This window comes from Eublepharis macularius, chromosome 7 (genome assembly GCF_028583425.1).
Source record: "Eublepharis macularius isolate TG4126 chromosome 7, MPM_Emac_v1.0, whole genome shotgun sequence".
Lineage (NCBI taxonomy): Eukaryota > Metazoa > Chordata > Lepidosauria > Squamata > Eublepharidae > Eublepharis > Eublepharis macularius.
The window spans coordinates 75,177,955-75,196,462 of NC_072796.1; the positions used below are offsets into that span (position 1 = coordinate 75,177,955).

The window sequence follows — 18,508 nt, forward strand, 5'->3', positions numbered from 1 at the left end:
TAAGACCAGGGCTCATTTCGAGGGGGAACGCACAGGAACACAATTCTGGCAGTTCCCCAAAGAGGTCACATGTCAGGTGGCCCCACCCACCTGACTCTTGGCCATTTTGGGCCTGTTTCAGCCTGGACTGGGGCTGAAACAACCCGGATCGGGCCTCTGACAGGTGGTGGATCACTCTCCCGCTCAGCAGCGGCCCAATCCTGACCATTTTGGGCCCCTTTTCAGCCATTTTTAGCCCCTTTTTGCCGTTTTGGGCCCAATTTTGGCCCTGAATGGCAGGATTGGGTCCAAAACTGCCAAGATAGGTGATGTCAGAGGGTGTGGCATATGCTAATGAGTTCCTCCAGCTTTTTTTCTACGAAATGACCCCTGCTTAAAACTATGGTTCACTAATTAAGCCTAGTTCAGATTCCATAAAAATCATAGTTTTTAGATCTGGAAACATGTCTTGGGTTCATGTATTCTTTCTTTGTACACACCCTTCTACTCTTGTATGAAAATTTCCTTTTCTGTTCTAGCTGTTTCTAGCTGTATCTCACTGGTATATCTAAGTCAATAAATATCATTTATGTCTTGTCTCTTGTTTGAAGCAATGTTCTGAAGTGAGTTTGTCAACTATAGTTTTGAGGCAAGATCCAATAGTTTGTGGATTTGAATGATTTGGCAAACTGTAGTTGGAAAGAAAACGGAGAAGGATAAGAACTTTTGCCAAAGTTGGGTTCAGTATGTCTGAACAATGGTAAAAAAATTATCTTAATTGTGTTTGGAGGTAATGGATGGCTAGAAATATTTGCAAAAAAATCTCTCTCTCGTCATACAGTACATATCCTTCCTTCCCCTGTAGGATCCTAATGTTGGATTAGGGAACAAAGTGATTATCATAGGGATCCTTGTATAACTCCTGGCTAATCACAGTTCTGTTACATATTGTACAGTGTTTTTCAGACCTTGAATTATGACTTAGTGAAAGCATCAAAAGTTACTCTGCCTTCCTTTTGCATTGCCTCCCCCCCTCCAGTATTAGGGATCAGTTTGCATGTAAATGTACAGAGGGACAAGGTTGCATAAATCACACTGCTTTGGACTCCATGATTTCTGAATCAGAACAAAGAGATAGTAAAGATTATTTTAGACAGATTGTCTTCCATGCTTCCTTTCCCTTCTTCCTTCCCTCCATCTTCTTTGACCGTCAGAATCCGCTAACAACTCTAGATATTGATCAAAAGTGATAGGAACTGAATAACTCCTTTTTTGGATGCTGCTGCTAGCTTGGAATCTGAGGGAGGGAAGAATGTGCACTCCTGGCAAGGAATACACAACATTGACTGCTTTGTAGCTCCCTACCGCTGATAAATCTTTTCACACATACACTAAGAAAGTAGCAGTACTGTAATTCAGTTCTATTATTTTAATTAGATGATGGTCAGTTTGGGCACATTTCATATATGGGGGGGAAGATAAACCCTGCAATGTTCAAATCTTATAAACTCACTTGTCTTTTCTCTTCAATATCTCTTCTTGCCTTAAGGCATAATAGGAAAGATTTTCCAACCTAGCTTATGTGAGTTGGTTGCTGAACTAGTGTAGCATCGCAGCACAGCATCATTGTACCCTGAAAAGCTTCTGCTTAGCGACTGTTCTAAATATAGCTGCAGCCGTTTCCATGCCTGTGTCATTCAAAACTTCCATTAGAAAAAGCATCTGAAAAAATTGTTATCTTAACATTCTTTTAAATAGGTTTTGTGAAAGTTCAGGTGATAGTATCCTATCTAGAATAAAGAATGTTATATTTTTTTTACTTTGAGGTACAATACTTAATGTGGATATGTTATATCAAAGTGAATCTATGCACATGCAACTAATGCTTGCATAACAGTAACTGAATGTGAATTTATATAACTTTAAGTCTCTTTGCAGCTAATATAATATGACAGTGTTTTCAGTTTAGCTATTTATAGAGCATCCAGTTGTGTTAGAAAAAACAAAGACAAAGAATTAGTTGATAATGTCTGATTTTTAGTCTACTGACATTTTAATAACATATACTTGCTACAAGCATGATGTGAATAGGAAGTATCCCATACATTTAAACTTGCTAACATTTTAGATCATAAAATGGCTTTGGATGTTTATTTTATTTCTGCTGTATTTTACTTATGTAGTTTTAAAGCTTATGATATAGAGCAAGTCATTAACTTTATATTCTCTATTTTAAGAAATATATTTCAGTGTGTTTTTCTGAAACGTAAACTGTTTAAATTTTTTTCTCATGTAATTTTTTTTTACAGCCTTTCAGAATTAATAGTCTAATATGAATATTCTGTATCTAAATTTGGGCTGCTACCATAACATCATGTTCCATTGGGAACACATTGACACTATGATGTACCTGAAGAGAAAAGGAAGGGCATAACTATGATTCCTGGCAGGCTGCATCTAATTTAAAAATACAGCACACAGTAAAAATACTCTTTTTTCTGAGGAATTGAAAAGTACAGTCTTATAGACGCTGTGGTTCCACTTTCACCAACTTGGAAAATAGCTGTCTCTGGGTACCAGCTGATGTAGCATTTGAACTACCAGAATAACTACTACAAGTAGTATAAATTCTAGAGCAGTAGCCTGTTAGTCTGTTTCAGCAAAAAGAAAAAGGAGTTTTATAACATCTTAAAGATCAACAGATTTACTGAACAATCCTATGTAGAGTTACTCCAATTTGTCCATTAATCCCAGGAGATAGCTGGGGTTACTGTTCATACCGTTGACCTGTTCTTTAGGCATAATCTTGCATGAGCCCACTTCATTAGATGTATGACTTCTGTCCTTTTTAGATCTATACTACTTCTTTATGTATGCGATGGGTTAGCCAGCTTATGAAGCCCTGAAATCTATATCATGTTCGTTATGAGCTTAATAATAGTACATTAATTTGAATGGGCTTTGTATATTTGCCGTGAACATGTCAAACAGTAGCTAAGAGCTCTTCCCACTAGGGATTTGTACATAAATGTTCATTTAATTTCATTTTGAGATTTTGCATTATCCTAAATGTGAACATGATTCTGGGATGCCATTCTGGAAATCCATTTTTCAGATTCAGGAATGGAGTTGCCATGTGGGGTCCAGAATAATACTGGACCCTGGGGAGTAGGGAGTGGCATTCACCTCTTTATAAACATTAACACACATTCCCCTACCTTGGCTCTGTGATGTTACTACCAGAGGTGATGTCATTGTGCCAACCCGACTTCCGGGTGCCCAGGCTGGCCAGCCTCTCCTGAGCAGTGCAGTGCAGCGCAGCTTCAGGAGGCTGGCCAGGCGGCCTACTTTTTCCAGCACCACAGAGGAGGCCAGGCACCCCCCCTGGGTTGGCTGTCCACTTTCCTGGGTCGTGGTAGTGCTGCGCAGTCTCAGGAGGTGGGCTGGACATCCAGGCCAGGTTGGACAATGGAGCTGCCACTGGGGGAGGAGCCAGGTGTTTGGTATTTGGGGGATGTTTTCCCCCTGGACAGTCCCCCAAAATACCAGACTGTCTGGGTGAAAACCAGACACTTGGCAACCCTATCAGAAAACAATGCCCTTAAATAATAAAATAATTTTTAGGGCACACACTACTCGCCCTTATCCCGGCAACAAGAATGGCACAGGAGGATACAGAGAGAGAGAGAGAGAGAGCGCAAGCGCATCTTGGCTGGGCTGCAATGTGGATGCTGCTGCAGTCCATTAAATATTCTTTGAATTGTAAAGTTCCTGGGTAGTAAACTTGGCCTCTGAATCCAGACACAAAAGAGAGAAGTAAAAACAATGGTGCAGTGGGGGAAAAGATATTTATTGTATTTCATACAGAGATCCCTGTGCATTTCACATGCTGCTTAGTTAGGAGATCTGTGAAAACCATGTCTCAGAATGTTCCCACTATAAAAAGCTGAATCCAGACACTAAGAATACTGCTCATTGCAGTCAACAGTGGTTGATTTGTGATCTGGAGGCTGGGTTTGCCTCCTCCATTCCAATCAGAGGAACGGAACAGCTGGAGTCTGGACTCTTGAGACTAGGTCTACCCCCACGGTTTTCAAAGACTAGCAGTGCAATCCTAATCAGAGTTACTGCATTCTAAACTCATTGAAATCAATGGGCTTATACTTGAGAAACTCTGCTTAGGATTGCACTGTAAGTGCTGCCCATTGACAACAGCAGAAGTTTAATGTTTAAAGTGTTGCAGCCAGGTCTTTTCTTCACAGCTTCAGCTGCTTCTGCTGCTTTTGAAAGAGAGCCGGGAGTCCACAACCACACTGACTTCTACTACAGAGCTCCAGCTTGTTTTCCTTTCTTCCCCACTAGCTAGTAAAGGCCCCAAAGCCAGGAGGCTGATGGGGAAGGGAGGAGAGTAAACTCCTGGCAAGACCCAGCCCAGCTGTGGGCTCCTCCTCTCACAGGCAGCAGGAGCTGCAAGGGAGAGAGCAAGTCTGACACTTTAAACAATACTTTAAGTTCCACTGTTTGTCGATGGGCAGTAGACCTAACTTGAATTTTAAAGTACATTTATCCCTGCTGTGGCCCAGCTGGGCGACCTCTTTTCTATCTCTCCCTCCTCCTCTACTGTTCTGCTTCCTCTCCAAACCACTCCTGAAATTTCAAGAGTGTCTTGGATTGTTTCCCAACCCAAAACAAAATAAGCAATTGCAGGGGTAATTTCAGTTCAGAAATATGTTTATGTACTTCCCTACTTCTCAGCTCCTTTGACAGAAGCTACATTCAGATATCAAGACAAACCATGGCTTATAAACTGTGGCTTGATCAAGTCTTGGTTAGTTGTGATGTCTAACTGCCAACGAATTTTGCTGATTGGCATTAAGCTGAGATTTCAAAGTAGAGTTTGTTGCTGGGTCATTAACTTCAGTTTGTACTAATTGTGGTTTGCTATGACATCTGAATTCACCTTTCATGACTGACTGTTGCCAGAAACAGCTGAGTAAATGCTGGGTGGAAGTAAGGAGGCAAGAAAGCTGGCAGAGTGGGGTTTATACACAAACTGGAATTACCTGTTCAAATCTGATAAACTAATCAGTGTTCCTTGCACAAACCACAGTTTAAACAAATGATGATTTATTTTGATTCCTGAATGCAGCCGTTTGTTTTTAAATTCAGTTTTTTGTTGTGAGATGGTGATATATTTTAGTGAATTGATTTCAACAGTATGTAAAATAGTAATACAGTATTCTTAGTTTTAACAATACTGAGCAGGTTTAGATTAGCTTATCCCTTAAAACTCATGTATTCTTTTATTTTTCTATAGAATGCCATGATGACTTTTGAAGAAGAAAAAATGCAGTTGGCGTGTGATGACTTAAAGGCGACTGAAAAATTGTGTGAGAGTGAAGAAGCAGGAGTTATAGAAACTATCAAAAATAAAATTAAAAAGAATGTAAGTTGAATATTGCTAATGCATGAATGAATGTGTCCTGTGTCGGTACAGTCACTGCCTGTAGAGGCTTGCCCTGTTGTGCTGTTAGGCATATAAAATAAATGTTTAGGGCTGAGTTCCAGATTTGAACCATCTATGGATATAATAATATCCGTTAATGATATCTACTCAAATAAGCTTTAGGATCCTTCCCCCCACTCAAGGTTCCTCCTACATATTCCATCCTTAGAAGCCCCTCTTCTCAGTTTTGTAGTCAAATGGAATCTCCATTTTCAGAGGCAGTATCTTTCATGCAGGCACGATCAGTATAGGGCCATTGCCCTCTTGCCTTCTTTGTATACTTCCGAGACACAGTTGGATGGGCATAATTGCAAATAGAACTTGTACTAGTGTAGACAGGTAGCTAGCCCCAAACCACAAGCTGCAAACAATGCAAAAATGGAATTTGATTCTCAAATATAACCTCCCCCTCTAAAATATTCTACTTCATTTAATTTCCCCCAACATTCAAATCAGACTTACATTTTAATTTCTTACCCAGATTGCCCACAAATTTATTCCACTTTGATTAATTTACTCTCATACACTTATTTTTTTCCTGAGCCTTAAAGAAGAATCCACATTTTTTTCTTACCTGCAGCATAACCCACCTGTTCTTTGGATAACTGAGTCATATCTGCATGTCAACAACTGTATTTGTTTTAAGTTGGTAGAGATTTTGTCCTTTTCCATAGACCAGTTATCTCTAGCTCCCATTTTAAGATTATCCCTACTTACTGAGTTGCAAGCTCATCTAGGTACTGTATTGTGACTCAACAGCTGTGCCTCTACTTGGCTATTCCTGCTAAGCAGATTCTTGGAAATCAAAAGGACAGAGAGTTCACCTTTTGTACTTCAAAAGATTTGTGTGTAACCATTCCAGTTGGTTAAAGCTGGTCCCACATCAGCTACCACTGGCTGTTTATGTATATGAAGTCAGCATGTGTCCTCTTAAGACAGAATGATTAATTTTGGCTAATAATTCCTCTGAAGTATCCCACTGATGCTGTTAATCTTTGCTAGAGCTAGTTCAGTAGAGCTAGGGCAATACACTGCATAGTTTATAAATAATTCAGCTCTGACTCCCTTTGAGAACATCCTGACCTGCATTATTAACTTTGGGTATATAAAGTCTATGCAGTTTGCTTAGTTTTCCTATTTCATATCTTTTGCAATCGGGTTATGTTATAGTGTTCCAGTTCCCAATGTGTGATATTTCTAAAATCCAATCCCTTTTACACATAGCAAACTTGCTTTGCTGGACTTCGGCAGGGGTGTGTGAATGAGTGTGGAAATCATCAGATTTATGTGGGGCAAAAGGAGGCAGCAGCCTATTGTGCCTTTTGCAAAAAAACCCTGCCTCTTCGTTGCTCTTTATGGATTTATCTGCAGTCTTTGATATAGTGGACCATGCTATCTTATTGAAATATCTGAGGGCATAAGTAGGTATCAGGGTTTGTGTTCTGAATTGGTTTAAAACGCTCCTTTTGGACCAGACTCAAAGGGTTACCGTTGGGAGACCAATTATCATCAAGGTGGGATTTGTCCTGTATTTGTCCACAGGATACGGTCTTATCTCCCATGCTATTCATTTTCTATGTGAAGCTCTTAGGAGAAATTATTCATTATAGTTTTGGAATTGGATGTCATCAGATCAGTATGCTGACGACACCAAGCTCTGTATCCAGATATCATTGATGAGATTTGAAGTCTTGAGACGCTGCCTGTTGCACTGGTTAAATTTCTAAGAGTGAACAAATAGAAACTGAATCCTTACAAGCTAGAAATAATGTTGGGTGAGAAGGCTTAAGGTCTTTCCCACTTTTGATGGAGCTCAGCTGACCCTCACTGACTCAAGAGTTATTTTAAATCCAGCCTTACTTGTGAAAAAGCAAGTTAACACAGCTGCAGAAAACATTTTCTTCCATCTTAACCTGGAAGACTTGGCCAGTCTGGCCACCTGGATCCATGCCATGGTGATATTGAGACTAGACTGTTGTAATGCACTCTACATAGGTCTGCCCTTGAAGTCAATTCAAAGATTGCAGTTAGTACACAATGCCACAGCTCAGCTACTATCAGGAGCTAGGTGGAAATGTATATTACACCCACTCTGCTGTCACTCCATTGGCTGCTCATCAGTTACTGGTCTCAGTTCAAGGTCTTGTCTCATATATAAAGCCCTTAGTGGCTTTGGATTCTCACATCTCCCGGAATGCCTTTCTCTATCATGATGGCTTTGCTCATCTGAGCAGGGCCCTCTACAGGCAGTGCCCGGCAAATGGGTGAGATCAACAACTGCCTGTACACATGCATACTCTGTTGTGGTCCCCACCGGGTGGAAGGGCCTGCTTGAGAAGGTCAGGAAAGCCCCCACACTTCTGGCATTCCACAAACTACATAAAACAGAATTGTTCAAGAAGTTATTTTTATAAGGCAATAGACATGGATTGCCCAGGTAAACCTGACCTCGTCAGATCTCAGAAGCTAAGTAGGGTTGACCTTGGTTAGTAATTTGATGGGAGACCTCCAAGGAAGACGAGGGTTGCAGAGGCAGCCAATGGCAAATCACTTCTGTTAGTCTCTTGCTATGAAAACCCCACTAGGGGTCACCATAAGTCAACTATGACTTGAGGGCACTGTCTACCACCAGGGCTGTGTTATGATCCATTGGTTCAGAATGATGATTTAATAAAGGAACTGGACTATGGGCTACACTACTGTGTATAGTATATATTACCTCTTTGCCTATTTATTATCTTGTCACTTACGTTATCTACCTATGTAATTCTACCTATGGGTATTGTTAATGTATCATATCTAATATTTATGCTTTGTTTTCAAATTTGTATAATCCATTTGTCAGATGTCTTAGTCTACAGATTGCACTGATTTACATTCAGTCTCGATGAGAAAGGCAGTCTATAAATATTGTAAACAAATGCAGAAAATTGCATGAAGCCGTAGTTAAGACTAACTGGGGTTAATAAATCAACTTGGTACCCTCACTTCAGATTCTGATTTGATGGGCCTTAACTAGTGGAGTTGCTTGCTTCCAGACAACTGCACTAACTAGAGATGGTTTGCATGATTAACTATAGTTAGTTTAATTAACCCATGATTTCACGCAGTGTCTGATTTGAGCCAAAGGATCCTGGGCAATTGCATAATACAGCCACATTTTGATTCAGTCCAGACATCACTTGAAACCATGGTTTAAACGTGTGTGTGTGCGCGCGCGCACGTCCCCGCTTCTCTAACTCTGGTTAGTTGTTACGTCAAACAGTAATCTGAAATCATGGTATAGAGTTGATTTATTAACCATGATAGTTTTGAATGACATACTGTTGGCACATCCTGTACTAATCCTGGCTAGTTCACTGATGCTGATCTTGCTGTAGTGCAGCCCAGGATACTGGACGAGAGGGAGCAGGAAAAAGAACAAAAGCAGTGAAGCCAGTATTTAAAGGATTTCAGTGATCATCTGCAAGCTGAACTGTGGTTTCACAAGCTAAATATAATTAAAATTAACTATAGTTTTGCATTATGCTCTGAGCTGAGCCTTAGTGCAATAATACACATTAAAATATGAAGCAGATCCTGAAGTTGTATTTGCAGAGCAGCCTCTTGCGCTACATTTAACTAGGTAATATCTGATATTTCACAGTACTGTTTGTTATTGTTCTGCTGAATAATAGTGTTGTTAAACTAAGCTTGTTCTCTGCCTTAGACCCAGAGTAGCACACATGGGGCACATATTTATGATGACAGTTTTATGTGTTCACTCTTCTGTTTTAGGGTTCATGACTAGCATTCTTAATCTCCCTCTCTACTCCACTGATGCAAGAGGGTTGTTGTGTGCATATATGTATATGTGGTAATAAACAGTCTTCCTTGCTACAGCAGAAGTCAAAAGATGTGTTTACATGTCTTTGGGATTTTTTAAATTTTATGTCATATTCTTCCTCATTGTGCATTGGCATTTGAATGTTAAAATACATACCTCTGCAACTAGTGGGAAATATACAATGTTTGCAGTTTCCAGTCTTACAGTTTCAGTTTACCATACTAAATCAGAAACCAGTATTACTTCAGTGCAGTTCTATAATTATCACACAGATTTTGAAGAACCTGGTGGAAAACTTAATTTGAATAGGTCATCCTAAATAGTGTCTCTCTCTTCAGGAGAATTTAATTCATAGGATGAGTCTTTCTTTTTCATGTTTTTCAAACAGGTTGATGGCCGAAAAGCTGCCCCATCCATGATTGATCGTCTGCAGAGACAGATAATTGTAGCTGACTGTCAAGTTTACCTTGCTGTGCTTTCTTTTGTAAAACAAGAATTATCAGGTGAGCTGCTTTTCTTAATATTAATAGGCTTTGTCTTTGTGTTTTTCAAGGTATGTCTTTGGATTTTCTGTCACTTTAATCTTCTAGATCCTTATTATGTGGGAAGAAAGAGGATTTTTGCTGAGCAATTTTACTTGTCATAGTGATACTATTTTACCTGATGACTGTTCGAAAGTTTGTAGTTCTAGGTCAAAAAATAGCAACTCTGTATAAAGATACATGATGTCATCTTTAGAAAACCTGATCTTCTTAATGACATTGATGTGAGGTCTGAGATGTCCCCCCCCCCACTTTCTGCCTCTCAGTGCTTTCTGCAGCATTGCTGAATAAAGCTGTGTAAACACTTACCTTGTGGTGAACCACAGGAGTACTGAAGATGCTCTGCAGCAGAAAGTGGTTGAACTGCACAGCCTTGCAGTAAATTTAGTCTCGTAATAAAGCTGAATCATGGCTGTTGGTTTGAATGTTTTATTACAACAGCTTAATTCTCCATAGCTTGGTTTCTTTTTAAAAAGAACCTGTTTGCTTCATTCACTATTTAAAGTCTTATTACAAAGCAGTTCGGGTTAGATCGTTTAGATTTAAACCCTTCTAAACTTGTTGACTTAAATTGACTTCAAAGAGTTTAACTCTGTTTAGGATTGGACTGTTAGCCATTTTAATGATTTATGCTTGGAAACAAGCTTACACAATATCTATTTTTCTTTGGGTGCCTGATTTATATTCCTGTATGTTGGTCCTGGGCCCCCTGACTCCACACGAGGAGGAATTCTTTGGAAAGCACCAACTGGCTGTTGGGAATACCACAGACTTTACTAACACTGCTGAATTCATACGGTGATTTTAACATAGTTATCTCTTCCTGACAGGTCCTGATTTTGAAAATCTTGTATTGTTTTGAACACTTATGTAAATTTTAAAAAAGGGGGCTCACAATTAAACAGAATAAATATTTATTTTGGCTCATAATAAGCTATGTAATACAATTCAGTCTGAAGGACTATAGTTCTAGGTCTATTCATCTGTATTTTCTGTTATGCAAAGGTTGTTCCTTTTAGAGTGAACTTTTCTTTCTTCCACAGCTTATATAAAAGGTGGGTGGATCCTTAGAAAAGCTTGGAAAATCTACAATAAGTGCTATACAGACATAAATACACTTCAGGAATTGTATCAGAAGAAGATAACTCAGGAATCTTTTACTTCTGATGCTGCAAATGATAATCATGTTGCTGCAGAAGGTGTAACGGAGGATTCACTAAACAGACTGAAAGGTGCTGTTAGCTTTGGATATGGACTTTTTCATCTTTGCATATCCATGGTGCCCCCAAACCTGCTCAAAATCATCAACCTGCTGGGTTTTCCTGGAGACCGCCTGCAGGGGCTTTCTTCACTGATGTATGCAAGTGAAAGTAAGGACATGAAGGCCCCTTTAGCTACGTGAGTAGCTATATTGCAATGCTTTGGTAGATAACTTGGTACTGACAGTAAGTAAACTACAAGCCAACGTAAGTTTAGCAGCACAGTCTTATTTATTTCAATGAAAACATCACCAGGTAAAATTAACAAAACAAATAGTTGGTTGAACTGCCATGGTTTACGAAATACTCTGTACATTAACTATGAAACTGTTTGAAGGGGCTTCTAATTCATGTAGTCTTATTACTGGAATATGAAATGGTTTTTATTCATTTAAGACAAATGGTTATCAAAAGGAGCAATTTTTAAAACCCTCAGTAAACTGCAGTTTGGGTACAAAATTGACTATTTGTTAGTCTCCCATTAGCTTGTGTTGAGTTGCTAATTTTTAATATGAGAATTATTCTCCGTTTCTGTTTTTTTAAAAATCCCAATCCAGTTGCTGTTCAGTTCAGTGGAATGGGATAATTACGCATGCAGGATAATTTCGAACAGTTACAGCCTCCCTTTTTGTTCAACTTAATAGGATAGCCTATTGTGTGTTTTGATCCTCTCCAGTTTACAATAGAATACTGTCATTGCTTCCTTTATCCTATTGAAGTGAATGGAAAAATCTGTAATGATTTTTTTTATGGGGGACCCACTTTTATTTTGGCAATGTTTGTTGTTTCGTTGGCACTTTATAAAGTGCCATTTTATTGTCGTCATGGCTATGTTCCTGTATTACCGTTATTAACTTGGAGTACGTTACAAATTTGTGTGGTGTTTTAGTAGTGTGAATGAACAATGTAAATTACAGTCTTGTTTGCTCAATGGGGTTTTCCCGTGGAAAATCTGACAGTGCTCAGACTCCAAGAAGAAACTAGAATTTGATTGATAGGCATGATCCCGGTTAATTGATAGAGTCTGTCTGTCTGTCTGTCTGTCTGTCTGTCTCTCTCACACACACACACACTCACACTCACACACTCACACGAGTCTCAGTTAACTGTAGTTAGCCAGTAAGTGCAGATACTTTGATAAACTTTGGGGATTGTTATTTTATTTTAATTGTAAATGTTTATAATCTATTACTGTAAACTGCATGGAGCCATGAGGAAGGGTGAGGGGAAATGGTTTAATAAATAGGTAACTGAAGTTAGCTGCTTTCTCAGTAACCAAGATTCTTAATCACAGTTTTATCCCAGTTAAAAATCTGGTTTACTGCTAAAGAGACTAACTTCAGTTTATTAAGGCAGAGTAGGGCAACCAAAATGGTCGGAATTGGAGAATCGGACCTAATGAGGCTAAGGGTGTGACATGATAGTGCCATACAAAATTATGCACGGTGTAGAGGAAGAGTGTCCAGAGAAACTCTGCTCCCTCTCCCGTTATACTCAACTTGGGATCACCCTATGAAACCAACTGGCAATAGATTCAAGACCAATAAAAGGAAGCACAACTTCACACAAATGATAATTGACTTGTAGAACTGATTGCCCCAAGATGTAGAGCTGGCCAATGGCTTAGACAGATGTAAAGGGGAGTGGAGTGGGATAGGCCTGCTGTTGGCTGTTACGTATGATAGTAGCCAAATGGGAGCTCTGTGTTCAGAGGCAGAATTGTCTGATTGCTAGATGCCAGGGGACAGTCAGCAGGTGAGAGCTGTTATCTTTGGGACCTCCCTGTGAGCTTCCTTGTGACTGGCTGTTATGTGAACCAGGGCGCTGGACAAGATGGACCACTGGTCTGATCTGGTTCTTAAGGTGTCCACATTCAGGTGTCATGACTAATTGGAGTCAATTGAAAACTTGAGTCTTCAGTTGTGGTGTTCCTTGTCAGGGGAGGCGGAAGGGTGCACAGATGAGCCCAGCAATTAATCAGCCATGAACAAACTCTGTGTCAGCTAAGATCTCCCAAAGTCCAGTTTGTTTGTGACTGTGGCATCTCAGTTTTACTTTACTAGGAGGAAGGACTGAGGGTGCAATATATAGTATTGTAGTGTTTCCATTGCATGGCTGCTTTTGTTTACTGCTTCTGTATTTTGGTCTTATATCCAAACACTGACCCTTGTGGGTTCTCCCACTCACTTGAGCAAAGGGGAGTTTTTAATGTGCAAAATTAGAGGTACATAGGACTGCCTCTTCCTTTGAAGTGAAGGAGAAAGATCACTATGGGGCATCCATCTTCCCATTAAAGTGCACATGTGGCTGTGGATGGGAGCCCTGAGCTGTTTTTCTTTTTCTGGACAGGAATGTGAATAGAGTGGTGTATGTGCAAATGTGTAAAATGTTACCTCAAGTTGAAATTCTACATAGCTGTGTATATGGATGAGATGTCCACAGTGCATCCTGTATATATTGAGAGTTTTTTGTAACTACAGTTGCTTATGTTGCTGAACTGGTAAACCTAGTGTTAAATGTAATATTGCCTTACATGTTCCACTGAACAATCAAGTTGCAGTCACTGTTTATAATATATATGTTAACATACATAATTCTACCCTGCCCACTCCTGTGGTGCTGTAGGATTGTGAAGAGGCGAGTTCCTTTAAATGACTTAATATTCTAAGTATGATCTCTTGCTGTGATTTAAATTTAGTTCTAAATTAACTAAATTTAATTAACTAAATTTAATTAACAGTTTAACAAAGGAGCAAGAGAATAATTGATCCCTTCATCTTGTATCAGCATCTAAGAAGTGAACTGGGAGTAGTCATAATCATTTTCTGTGTATTTTCAGATTAGCCTTGCTGTGGTACCACACTGTGGTTCGTCCTTTTTTTGCTTTGGATGGCAGTGATACCAAAGCAGGATTGCAAGAAGCCAAGGACATTCTTCAGAAAAAAGAAGCTGCTTATCCAAATTCCTCTCTTTTTATGTTCTTTAAGGGAAGGATACAACGCTTAGAGGTACTGTTAGGTTTCTCTGTAGTGCTTCTGTGAGAGTGATTCAGAGTCATTCAATCTAAACTCTTTTAATAAAGCGAATAGTTTCAGAGCAAAACATGTAGAATAAAAAAGCCCATTAGTTTTGTTGCTTTTCAGTATCTGTGTTATTAACCATAGAATAAACAGAAGGCTTGAGAGTATTATACCTAGCACCTGCTAGTTGTCCTGTAAACATGAGCTTTTGAGCTTTTTTATTTTAAACAAGCGTGTGCTGTGGCAAAGGAAAGGCACTTCATGTCTCATATCTAGCTACTGTTCTGTTAATGGTAAATTCAGAGTCTTCCTACCCCCTAGTGGGAGAAGAAATGAATTTCTCTGAAATTAGCATCTCCAGCTTTATTCAACTTGCTGCTGGTGATGCATCATATCATATATAAAGCCAAATACTTATTTTTTTGATGTTACCACTGTTTCATAATTAAGTATTGGTCTGTGCTGGTTTTCCTTTCCTATGCCACAGAGCTGACTGGGGCTGTTGATGCTGAATCCTCACAAAACCTCCAGCCCTCTACTTTTTTCTTCCCAGTCATCTCTAGATTCTGTGCATTCGTTGGACATATATGACTATTTCAGCATTAAATGGATTATTGTGATAGTCTTGCTAGAGTACGTACCATTCTAGTAGACTAGATGTTCTTACAGTCTAGAAGCAACTGTTTTAGCTGAATGGTATTATTTTCTTTCTTCTGTGTCATGAACACCAACTATATTGTGGTTGTTCTTGGACATACTAAGCATCTGACTTGCACTGTTTCGGGAGAGAGGGTGGTAGCCCTGTACTCCAGCTTTAAAGTACTTCTGAACATTCAAAACAGAGGGATGTCTTAACACCATGTTTTTTTTGCCCCTCCCAGAGTTTTGTCGTAATCACAGGAGCCAATTCTTACTTGTATGGCTGCTTGTTACTTTCATGCAAAAGTTCATTTTTTTGTACAAAAACACTTAGTTACTACACTATGGTTTTTGGTTGATCCTGACTAGAGGTGGGCACGATCCAAAAAAAATTACCGATCAAGCTGTTCGTGGATCTGCGCCGGCGACGAACCCAAATCACCAATCCACACCGATCAACTCCCGTTTCCGATCCGTGGATCGGGGAGGCCAAAGCGGAGGGGCGCCCCGCTGTTCCCAGCTATGTGGGAAGGTGGGTGGTGGCGGCGACCGCCGGGCCCGGCGGGAGGGGATGTTCACACACACACACACACACACACACACACACACACTCTTAGAGCAGGGGGGGAGTTTTTAACCCGGCGACTAGCCGCCTTCCCTCAGGGAGGGGACATTCACACACACTTAGAGCAGAGGGGGGAAAAGTTTTTAACCTATCCCTGCCTCTCCAAATAGAGAGAGAGAGAGAAACACCCTGTCAACATGTTTCAGCCAGCTTTTAAAAAAAAGCAGGGACAGAATCCTCCATTCCTCTCCACCCTTTTTAAAAGCAAGCAGCCAGTCTTCCAAAAGCATATTTTAAACACACACACAGAGCCGTGAATGAGGTTTTCCCACAAAATACAGTGTTTTAAAAGAAGGTTAAAAACAGTGACAGACAGAAAAACAGCCATTCCTCCTACAAAGCCGCGTTTTTTTAAAAAGCAAAAAACATTTGGAGTGCCCATGGCTACAGAACACCCCCTTCCCCCTCCCTCCCCTGGGTCTCTTCTCCCAACTGGTGAGTGCGTTGCTGCTCCGTGGTTGGAAGGAAGCCCTGCTGATCAAGGAAAGCTGGGCTTCCATCCGGGTTTCCAGGGCAACAGAAGGAGGGGAAACAGTTCAGGCATTCCCCTGGCTCCATTGCCAGGGCAATAGATTGCTGGCGCCAGAGTGTCTGGATCACGATCAGATACCGATTGACCCGATCAAGTCCCAAACAAGCGCCCCTCCCCCAACCGCTGGATCTGTTGCCGTGGACGGCTCCAATCAGCCGGGTCCCGATGGCGCGAACGCCATTATCGGGGGTATTTTCCTATCGTAATGCCGATCGTGCCCATCTCTAATCCTGACCAGAAGAACCTGCTTCATCTAGAAAAGAAACTGAAATAAGGCTAGATTAACAAACAGATCTATGTTAGGAGTGTTGTATAATCTTTTAAGATATGATAAAGATAAATCTTGTAAGATATGACAAAGCTTAATGGCATCACTGAAATTTTCAAACTTCTAAGATATGCAGCTGGTCTCCTTTTGCGGTAGTGGTAAAGTCGTGTAGTTGAATCCTTTCTCTGAATATGTTTAAAGCTCTCATTTTCTTTCTTCTGAAAGATGTTTGCTATATTAGAGCTTCACAACCAGTTTTGAATAGCTCTTTAAAATATTTTCTTCCTGAAAGTTTTACGTAGCATAGATATTGGCTTTATCATCTGTTCAAGGCTCCTGATTTTCAGTAGGTTCCAGTGCCTACAGTAGAACCGTCATCAATGATGATGATAATAATAATAATAATATTCAATTTATATAATAACATTTGATTTATATACCGCCCTTCAGGACAACTTAATGCCCACTCAGAGCAGTTTACAAAGTATGTCATTATTATCCCCGCAACAAAACACCCTGTGAGGTGGGTGGATGAATGCTGATGAATGCTCTCTTGGTCCATCTTATTGCTGTGGTATGAAATGTTAATCATGAAATGTCTTTTGGTACTCTGACACCAGTCCCATTACCCTCCCCTGCTCCGCAAGTACCCAAATGATTGTTATCCAAGGCTCTTTTCACATTTATGGTTTAAACTGCCCTTTATGAGCATTTGCCATGATCGCAATGGCTTCAGCATGGCACCTCCATGCTCCACATTGCCCGAGGCAGTTTCGATTTGGCATCTTCTTTTCATTTTAGTCTGGCTTTGAAGCCTCAGTACAGTTTCAGGCTTTGAGGGCTTTGCAGTTCATATCACACTTTTTTTTTTTAACTTGGAGCAGGCGTGGTGGCATTGCAATGTTGAAACCCATACCCCTCATTTGGTTATTCGGGCTGTCTCCTGCCCACTTGAGAGGCAATTGGTGGCAGAGTTCTGGGGGGAAAGTACTTTTCGTGCTTGTTCCACTCTTACTTATTTTTTTGAAAGCCAAGCCAGGAAAGAGTTAAAATGCTGCTGTTTCATCCTCTCAGCAGCTTCTCGGCCACTTTGTTTCCAAAGGGCTTACAGGGTTTTTTCTCTTTGGCAAAGCCTGAAACATGCCTGGGAAGGAGGGGAAAGTGGCCATTTAACCCTTTCCTGGCTTTTAAAGCCAGCAGGGAATAAGCAGCAAGGTTAGGAATCGTTCCTGGCTTTGAAAAAAAGAGAGAGAGTGTATGCATACCCAGGAGGAAGGAAGCCAACAGAGAAGCAGCCTTATGACCCTTACCTTGCTGATAAAAATGGCGGAAAAGGAGATGAGAGAAGCAAGGAGCATGGGAGTGGTTAATTCCACAAAGACGAATCAGCTCTCGGGGAAAAGGAGGGGGGGAGAAGAGACGCAGAAGGGGAGTAGAGCGTTCACGCTGACATTAGTTGGGCCAGATGTAACTCGGCAGTGGCTTCAAAATAACATCGTGGTATGTCCACAGTGGGGAAAATCGGGGATACTATGGACAAACATCGGTACTGCGTCCCACGACTACCTTGCAAGTGTGAAACTCCTGCAAACATGGGAAACAGAACAGATACTGAAACGCTTTAAAGTCCCAGTGCGAAAAGGACCCTACTTAAATTGATATCTAAGCCCATCTTGAACAGGATTCTAAAGAGGGGGCATAAAAATATTCTAAATAATATTAATAACCTAATTTGAAACCGTGTTTCAAGTTAGGCTAGTGCTTAGACATTTGGTTGAGTTCTGATCCAGCTAGTAAGAACTTTATGCCCTTAGGGTATACATAAGCTTTGTGTCTTCGGAGTGTTGCCTTAAAATTAGGAGACACTTTTTTATTATGGCAGAAGCCCTGTTATGTGGATTTCTTCTTGTCGTGCAGAAGCCCCTCTATTTCAGCATCATTGGCACCTGCTATCTGTCCATCTGCGTGATTTTGGTTGTGCAGACTAAAAGATTATGCAAGTAGTGATGCAGCTTCTCATACTATTTGGCCAAACAAGTTTGATGACGCAGAACATTCCAGCTACTCGCCAAAGAAGGGTTCACAGCCCATCTTCTGTGAGAAGGGTTAGTTGTTGGTTTGACTGGAATGAAAGGCTACAGGCTTTATGGAAAGAGTTGCTATCTGGGGATGACAGATGATTAGGAGGAGGCTCCACAAGACATAGCAAGCAGAGGAGTTAGTGTACATGAACTTGAGAGAAGAGCAGGTAGGAAACCAGCAGAGAGGTGTGTAGAGAATAATTCAGCCAGTTTTTGCTTCTACTATCCCTG

The 18,508-nt window shown here is 40.5% G+C and overlaps 1 protein-coding gene across 1 annotated transcript in view; it reads left to right on the forward strand.

Annotated features, from left to right (window-relative positions):
• The window catches only part of TTC39C (tetratricopeptide repeat domain 39C), a 65,645-nt gene that overhangs the window by 34,011 nt on the left and 13,126 nt on the right, over nucleotides 1–18,508 (forward strand). The window contains exons 3-6 of the mRNA XM_054984473.1: nucleotides 5,297–5,425; nucleotides 9,700–9,814; nucleotides 10,897–11,251; nucleotides 13,952–14,120. Of these exons, the coding sequence (XP_054840448.1) occupies nucleotides 5,297–5,425; nucleotides 9,700–9,814; nucleotides 10,897–11,251; nucleotides 13,952–14,120 (768 nt within the window). The remainder of the gene's footprint in view (nucleotides 1–5,296; nucleotides 5,426–9,699; nucleotides 9,815–10,896; nucleotides 11,252–13,951; nucleotides 14,121–18,508) is intronic.